The 8719-nt window shown below is 39.4% G+C and overlaps 1 protein-coding gene across 1 annotated transcript in view; it reads left to right on the top strand.

The window, feature by feature from the left end:
- Positions 1-8719, top strand: part of VPS35L (VPS35 endosomal protein sorting factor like) — a 121451-nt gene continuing 112732 nt past the window's right edge. Inside the window, exon 1 of the mRNA XM_043975875.1 lies at positions 1-100. Coding sequence (XP_043831810.1) covers positions 84-100 — 17 coding nt within the window. The 5' untranslated portion in view covers positions 1-83. The remainder of the gene's footprint in view (positions 101-8719) is intronic.

Here is an 8719-nt window from a genome sequence, read left to right as displayed (position 1 = left end):
ACTGCCCTTCACAAAGATGGCGGCAAGAGGAGATTAAAAGGGCGAGGCGGCGCGGGGCGGAGGCGGTCATGTGACAAGGGAAGATGGCTGCCTTTCCCTGGTAAGCTAGAAACCCACCGGGGCTGAGTTGTCGGGAGGTTGGAGCGAACGGGTCACCTCTCGTCCTCCAGATGTGTGGGTGGGGGAGTCTTAAGTCTCGGTGCCTGGAGAGGGCAGGGCTGGGGCGAGGGCGGCCGTGGGGGTGTGAGGCGACACTGTAGGAGGGGGTACCTTTCCTCTTCCTACCACTCCCGCTCTGTTGCCACGACGACGGAATCCTCCCCACCCCGGTGCTTTGCGCATTCTTCTCATCCCCATCCCCACCTGCTCTGGGTCCTTGAAGGCTCTGAGATTTCCCGCTGGAAGAAACCCGAGGGGCATAATGCTTCCCTTTACAGATCAGGAAAATGAGGCCCACAGACCCTTCCTGACTGTCGCCAAAGTCGGAGCCAGGATTTGAACCCTCCTTCTTCCATTATATTACTACCTCCGTTCTTCCTTGTCCAAGGGGATACATCGGTGCTCGGCTTCTTGGACAGCATTTATGGGTTGTTAGGGCTAGCCTTTTTTTTTTTTTTTTTTTGGTGACCCCACCCAAGTTATATTTCCAACTAGGAGAATGGCAGCTTTAAAATACACCAAAATCGGGGCAGCTAGGTGGAGCAGTGGATAAAGCACCGGCCCTGGAGTCAGGAGTACCTGAGTTCAAATGCGGACTCAGACACTTAACACTTACTAGCTGTGTGACCATGGGCAAGTCACTTAACCCAATTGCCTCACTTAAAAAAAAATACACCAAAATCACATAAGTTGAGAACTGGAAGGGAATTTTTGCTCCGAAGCCACACGGGTAGTAAGGCACTGAGGACTCAGCTCTAGAGTCAAGATTCTTTCCACTACTCAGCGCTTCCTTTCTGTTTTTGAATTGAAGAGGCTTTAGAGGTATTCGAATCCAGTTTCTAATCTCATGGGGAAATCAACTTTAAACCTTTTTTTTTGGCGGGGTAATGAGGGTTAAGCGACTTGCCCAGGGTCACACATCTAGTGTCAAGTGTTTGAGGCAGGATTTGAACTCAGGCCCTCCTGAATCCAGGGCCTGTGTTTTATCCACTGCGCTACCTAGCTGCCCCCAAAGCATTTTCTTTCTCTCTCTCTCTTTCTTTCTTTCTTTCTTTTTTTTGTGAGACATTTGGGGTTAAGTGACTTGCTCAGGGTCACACAGCTAGTAAGTGTCAAGTGTCAAGTGTCTGAAGCCAGATTTGAAGTTAGGTCCTTCTGAATCCAGGGCTGGTGCTTTATCCACCGCAACACCTAGCTGCCCCTAAATCTTAATTTTAAATGGTGGTAAGCCATATCTTATCCCAACTGTATTTAGGTGGTTCATTCCTGGGAAGCTAAAAGCAAGACTTCACATTTATCTCAAATTAAGTTTATTTCCTAAGTTCGAGTCTAGCTCAGTCTGTAAAATTCTTTCTGGATCCTAATTTTTTCATCTAATAAATTAGCTATCCCTACCAGTTATGTGGCATTCAAACATTATATCTTCTATGTTTTAACTAAATCCACTGAGGAGAAAAATGAAAAAGAATAGTTTGGCTTTGACACATTTATCAACACTTTTTAGGTACAATGAATCGATGAACTGTGACTCCACTGAAGCTCTTGTGGGTCCTGGCCTGGGGATGCCCATGAGGGTTTGGGAAGGGAGAAAGTGTTCCTTTTGTCATCACCTGAGCACTTACTATGTGCCAAGCACTGTGCTGGCCACTGGGAAGGGGGGGGGCGAATAAACCCCATCCCTCAAAGAGCTTAGGTTCTTAGCATTGTGCCTGGTACATACATAGTAGGCACCAAATAAATGCCTGTTGACTTGTTCTCCTGGGGGGTAGGGAAACAAGTGTCCATTAGTAATGGCAATAGGACTTTTGGGGTGTGTATGGCTCTTTTCCTCCAATCAGAAGCCAAGAGGTGATTTTTCTAAACTTTGTTAGCTCCTGGGGTATTCTGGGTTAAAAATTCCTGTGACCCTCTGCTTGGGTTAAGTAGCCCATTCCAGTGTTTGTCATGTTAGGATACCTGAAATGATATGTGCGTGAGGAGATTTCTGATTCAGAATATTTTTTCCCTATTTTTTTTAACCCTAGTATATACTTTGGCATATTTTTTTTCTGTCTTGGTTGGTACACTATGTAGAGAGGTAAACTTTGAATTTGGAAGACCTGAGTTTGAATCGTGCTTCAGGCAAGTGTGACCCTAGGCAAGTCACAACTTCTGTTTGCCTCAGTTTCCTTATGTTCAAAGTGAGTATAATAATAGCAACCTGGCTCACAGGATTTTTGTGACAATCAAATGAAAAATGCCTTGCAAACCTTAATGTGTTATGTAAATGCTAGCTATTATGACATGATATATGCCTTGGATACTACTGTCTGACTCACCAGTGAAATTCCCATCTATTGCTCCAAAAAACTTTTTTGTTAGTCTAATCATTAGCCCAAATAAATCAGGGAGAACTAGAGAAAGATTAGACTCTTTAAAAAATTTATATATACATATACACCTGTATATATATTTTCCTTTTTTAACAAGAGAAAAATATTTTATAGTTATTATATTTATTTTTATATTACTTTTATAAATATAGTTTTGCATTTATTTATAGTTATTCCTAAGGCACAGGTTTGACCATGTCACTTCCTGCTCAGTAAACTCTAGTTGCTCCTAATTACTTCTAGGATCCAATATAAACCCATTTGGCATTTAAATCTATTCACAATCTTGCTCCAGCATCATTCCAGATTTATTACAGACTCCTCAATTTCATCCACGCTAAGGTCTAGCTGAATTGGCCGCCTTCTTGTTTCTCAAACGTAGTATTCTATCTCCATGCTTTTGCACAGGCTTTTTCCTATTTAAGATGCACTACTTCTTCCTCCCTCCCTTACCATCCTGGGCTTCTTTCAAAGCTCAGCTCATATATCAGTTTTATATATATATATATACTTTTCAATGGTGAACATTTATTTTTTTTCCTCCTCACTTCTGCTTCCCACTTAAAAAAAAGAGAAAGACTAGACTCTTAAGGGTGGTTTTATATGGCTAGCTTTCATATAAAACCTTCAAAATACAACAAATCTCAACAATAACAGTAGAGGGATATGGATAAAAAGGTTGGTCTAAGGAAAAGGTCCCTTGAGATATTTTTCTACTACTGTTAGTAGATTTAAACAACTTAGTTTTCAGGAAATAGAAGATTAAATTGAGTGAGCCATAACAGAACCTGTGCATAGTTTCTTATACAAATAGCGCTTTAAAAAAGGAAGTCAGCTTTTTAACAGGAGACATTGATAGGTAACAGCTAGCAATATTTCTTTTATCAGCTCTCCATTAGTCATACAAACTTTTATACATTCAGATGCCCAGTAGAGGGCGCTGTTTAATTTACAAAAAGCAGGTTAACCACTGCAATAGTAAGAAATGTTTATATTTTCCAGTAGTAGGAAATTACGTTAATATATTAGTAGAGCAAAACTGAGAAAACAAGGGAAGAGGTGACTGCAAGCAGTGAAAGCTATATGGTGACAAATCAGGAAGAAAAACATTTCTCATATGAAAAATAAGGCAAACATAACCAAGCACATTTCACCTCTCAAAAATCTTACCCAGAAAAGAAATATTTAATAAAATACTTTTGGAAGTTTGATCTTGGCTTTTAAAAATATTTTATTTTTTCTCTAATCACATGTAAAAATAATTTAAAGAATTCTTTTAATAAAAGGTTCCAAATTCTCTCCCTCCTTTGTCCTTGAGATGGTAAGCAATCTAATATAGGTTATAAATGTACAATCATGTAAACATGTCCATTTTAGTCATTTTATGGAAGAAAACTCGAACCAAAAAAAAAAGAAGAAAAGAAAGTGAAAAATAGTATGCTCTGGTCTGCATTCAGACCACATCAGTTCTTTCTCAGGAGACAGATGGTAGCATTTTCCATCGAGTCCTCTGGAATTGTCTCAGATCATTGTATTGCTGAGAAGAGCAAAGTCATTCACAGTTGTTCATCCTATGATATTGCCATTACTGTGTACAATGTTCTCCTGGTTCTGCTCACTTCACTCTTCATTCAGTTCATGTAAGTCTTTCCAGATTTTTTTGAAATAATCCTTGTCATTTCTTATATTGGCTTTTTTTTTTAACTTAAAGAAGAAACTTAGCTTTTATGACTCTCAGAAGGACACAGAACTTTAAAGACTTGTTGGAATAAATGCATCCAAGAGGAGGCTACAATGATTTGGGAAATTTATAGCCTCTTCTTGGATACATTTACAAGATAGATCTCTTTCATTTCCTGATACAAAGTAGCTATGTTTCATTTTGGACCACAGATTGTGTGCAAAGTCACCATACAGTACTGCAGTTGTTTTTTTGTTTTGTTTTGTTTTGTTTTTTTAGTGAGGCAATTGGGGTTGTGACTTGCCTAGGGTCACACAGCTAGTAAGTGTTAAGTGTCTGAGGCCGGATTTGAACTCAGGTACTCCTGACTCCAGGGCCGGTGCTCTATCCACTGTGCCACCTAGCTGCCCCCAGTACTGCAGTTTTAATAAAAATGTTTAGACAGGTGTTGATGATTATAGGACAAACTCTATGAGGGAGGAAAGAACATGAATTCAGCTTTAGGTCTGACATGCCTTTTGCTTTTGGACAGTTTGCTTCCCAGATTGCTGACTGAATATTGTACATAGTCTCCAGTGCTTTAGAAATGCAGCTTGGGGTAGTATTGAATCTTGGTTCAAATGTACCCTGGGTCACACATTTTCTTTGTGACTCTGGGGGCAAACTCAATGACCTAGGGAGTTTCCTGACACTGGAGAAATTCTCACAGAAGGGCACATTCTGCATTGCTAGATGCAATAGGAGTTATCTACACTGATGAAATAACAAAGAATACAGGCAGTAATTAAACAGTCATCAAAAGTCAGCCTTTAAGGAGAAAACTGGTCAGCAGATATTTTGTTGAATTGTTGAATTGATTAGCTAATATGAAACATGAAAAACTCCTACTGTGTGTGGAGCAATGTGCTAAGCCATCTGTTTATTCTTTCAGCGAATTTCCCTAACCTTGGGATTATTTTATCATCTGTAAAAAAATTCCAAGGAACAATAATCAATGATTTGACCTTTTCCAAAGTATAATAATGTATGCTATATGACTACTAAATATCAGCTCAAATTTCCATAGCACTTCACATATGTATTATCTTATTGCATCCTCATAGAAGCAATGTGACCTTATGGATAGAGAGCCTGACCTGAGAACCAGGAAGACCCAGGTTCCAGGCCTACCTTTGAGGTAATATCTGGGACTCTGGTTAGTCACTTGAGCTCTCATTTCCATAAGCAAGTCTCTCTAAGAGTGGTTCAGGGAGTTTCCTTGTCTCTCCCAATAAAATAATAGATTGAGCCTCTGTGCCTAATCTTCACAATAAGCCTGTGAGGTAGGCACTGTGTAATTTAAGATTCTAAATGTGGATTCTAATCTGTTCCCCCAGTTTGGGGGAAACTGACTAAAAATCACTGATAAAACGAGTTTAGGTTTTTAAGGGTTTATTGAAAAATAGAAAGAAAAAGACTGAGAACAGAATTCTAACAGCCTGGCATTCCTATCTTTCCTCAAATTTCCTGTGAAGTCCTCTGCCGCCACCACCATCAAGTCAGGAAGCCCAAAAGGCCCAGCGCTCTCTGCGCAGGCTCCCTTTCCTCCTTCCTGTCTCCTCCCAGACCATAGGAGGCTCCTCAAGTTGATTGGCTGGTAGCCTTGATAGACAGCACCCATGAGCAAACGTCATTTCCTGACGCCAAGGAAAAGCCACAATGCCTCTGAGGCATTTTCCTCATGGTGGAGCTTTCCCACAGCAAGTCTCCAGTAGGTGGTGTCATTCCAATCATTACAGTCCCCCCTTTTGTTCCTCAAGAAACAAAATGTTTCCTTGACGGAACAGTAAAAAGAATATAATAACTAATGCTAACTAATAATATGTGAACAACAATATAGAAAAGGAAGAGAGGAAAGTTTTGTCCAGAGGGGCGATTTTTTTTTTTGTCCTCATGAACCAACGCTTTGACATTAGTCTTGCAAAGGGAGGGCCTCTGCATAGGGTACATGTTACAGATGATGTATATTATAACAGAAAGGAGATAGTAAAAACTAACAAAACAAAACAGTTCATATAGAGTCTCTGATTTCTCTTGTCTTCTTGAAGTGGTAAGATGTCATCAGGAGGAAACTGGATTCTGGACTCTGGTCTGGATTCTGGATTCTGGACTCTGGTCTGGATTCTGGACTTTAACTGTTTGAATTGCTGTGTTTTTTACTAAACCTTAGCATAGCATTATCAATGATCAAATTAGTAAATTCCATTACATTCCCTTCTTTATATCCTTAGACTTCCAATAGAGGGTTGAGGTAGTTTTGCAATCAGTAACACTTTTTACCACCATGTGTCTGGATCAAAGCCAAATTTAGTATGTGTTCATGACACCTGAAAATGTTATGGAAAGGTTATCATACCATATCTTATGGTTCTGAGACAGCCAGTGATTGTGCTAGGCCACAGGTGAGTTCAACAGAGTGAGATAAAAAGATAAATAAGTTCAGTTAAATTAGGTTAAATTAGGTTAAATTAGGAGGGAGAGAGGATGAATACTGGACTGTGTCTAGTAATTGTGCTCTACATAGTCACCATCATAAGCAAACCATGGACTTACGTATACCTGTCTCTCCTTTTGTTGCACATATATTCTCTCCAGGGCCTGCATCAGAGTTCACAGCAAGTTAGTCTCTGAAATGATAAGTTTCCATATTTCTGAAATCTCATTAATTTCACCAAAGACAGTATGATGGTAAAAATGCGTGCTATGCTGCATAACTGAGAATATATTAGTGATATATACAATAATTCCAAACCATACTCAGAGTATAATGACATATAAATAATAAATGAATGTAAATAGCTGATTATATTAGACATTATTACATAATCTTCTTTTAGCAAGTAAACCACATCATCTTATACTTGAATTCTCTAGTATAACAGTAGCAGATACTTAAAGTGGTGATTAATTTTTCAAAAAGAAATAAGATTTCAATATTCAATGTTTTCAGTGAGGTATCAAGCAATAGGGTTCAATAACCCTTTCTGGTCTTTTTTAGTTAAACAGAACAACATAAAAGAGAAAGGAGAAAAAAAAACTCATTAGAACTCATGGTTCTCTCAAAAAGAAAGAGTAAAAAAAAAAAGAATTCTGGTAGCTTCTGAGGCCCGATGGCCTCACCGACAGCATATACTTAAAATGTTTCTGAATAATCACTTAGTTTACAAAATTTAGTTTTAAAGAAAAGCAAAAGAAACAAAAGTCAAAAAAAAAAACCCAAAAATAAAAAGCAAAAGATTTGCTAAGCACCCTTTTGTGCTCGTAAAGAACTTAAAGGTGTGGTGAATTCCAGGTTTTTTTAGTGCCTTTCAAAAGTCAAAACAAAACAAAAACAAAACCAAAAAGGATTAAAAAAAAATAGGTATAGGGTAGGGAAAGGGTGGGAGAAATTGAGGTGGGCCAGAAAACTAGGCCATGTGCTTCAGTGCTTTTGCCTGTGGAAGGAAATGAGAGAGAAGAAAGGGACAGGACATTTTAGCTCCAGTACAGGAAACAACAGGGCAGAGAAACTGGAAAATTGAAAATCGTTATCAACCCCCTAAATTTTGTGAGTACTGCAAAAAACAAGGACACTTCTTGAGGGAATGTAGAACTAGAAAACAAGACCTTAAGAGGACAATGACCGAGAGCCTTGAGGAATTCTTTGGGGGAAATCGAAATAATTTTGGAAACTTTTTATCAGAAAGGAAACAACCGGAGTAATTATAACCCTTATTACAGGCAGAATCAAAATGGATATAAATCTTTTCAGGGGGATACAAAGAGACAGTATCAGAATAACCATAGACCCTATCAGGGAGGAACAGAAGGACAGAACCAGAATCAGGGTAACCATGGACTCCCTCAAAGGGGGGCACAGGATTGACAAGAGGAAGGGGAGGAATGGAACAAAGATAATGAAAGCAACATATTCCCAGATCTGGATTTTTTGAATGCACTTGTGCCAGTTCATTCACCTCCCCAGAGTAATGAACCTCATGTGACCCTCAAAGTAGGGGACACGTATTATGACTGTTTACTAGACACAGGAGCTTCTAAATCAGTATTAATAAGCAAACCAGATGCTAGGTGTAGACCTGTAGGATTTTTGAATGTAGTAGGAGTCTCAGGAAAGAGCCAGAGAGTGGCAAAATTGAATCCTCGCATGGTATCTATGGGGCCCTTAACAGTAGAACATTCATTTTTACTCATGCCTGATGCCCCTGTAAATTTATTAGGTCGTGATCTCCTTTGTAAGCTTAGAGCAACCATATCTTGTGCTCCAGATGGGGCTGTCTCCCTACAATTGCCAGAGGATACTGTTCATTTATTACCAATTTTGCTTACAGAAGCTCAAGGAACAGCAGGGGAGGTATCCAAAATCCCCTCTGACATTCCTGAGTCTTTATGGGCCTCATCCCCTAATGAGGTGGGGCTCCTTAAGTCTGCCATACCTGTTACCTTTAAAGTTAAGGGGGGACCACCCCCC

The sequence above is a fragment of the Dromiciops gliroides genome, chromosome 1 (assembly GCF_019393635.1).
Source record: "Dromiciops gliroides isolate mDroGli1 chromosome 1, mDroGli1.pri, whole genome shotgun sequence".
NCBI lineage: Eukaryota > Metazoa > Chordata > Mammalia > Microbiotheria > Microbiotheriidae > Dromiciops > Dromiciops gliroides.
The sequence above is the reverse complement of the archived record's forward strand: the minus strand, read 5'-3'. Positions and strand labels throughout refer to the sequence as shown.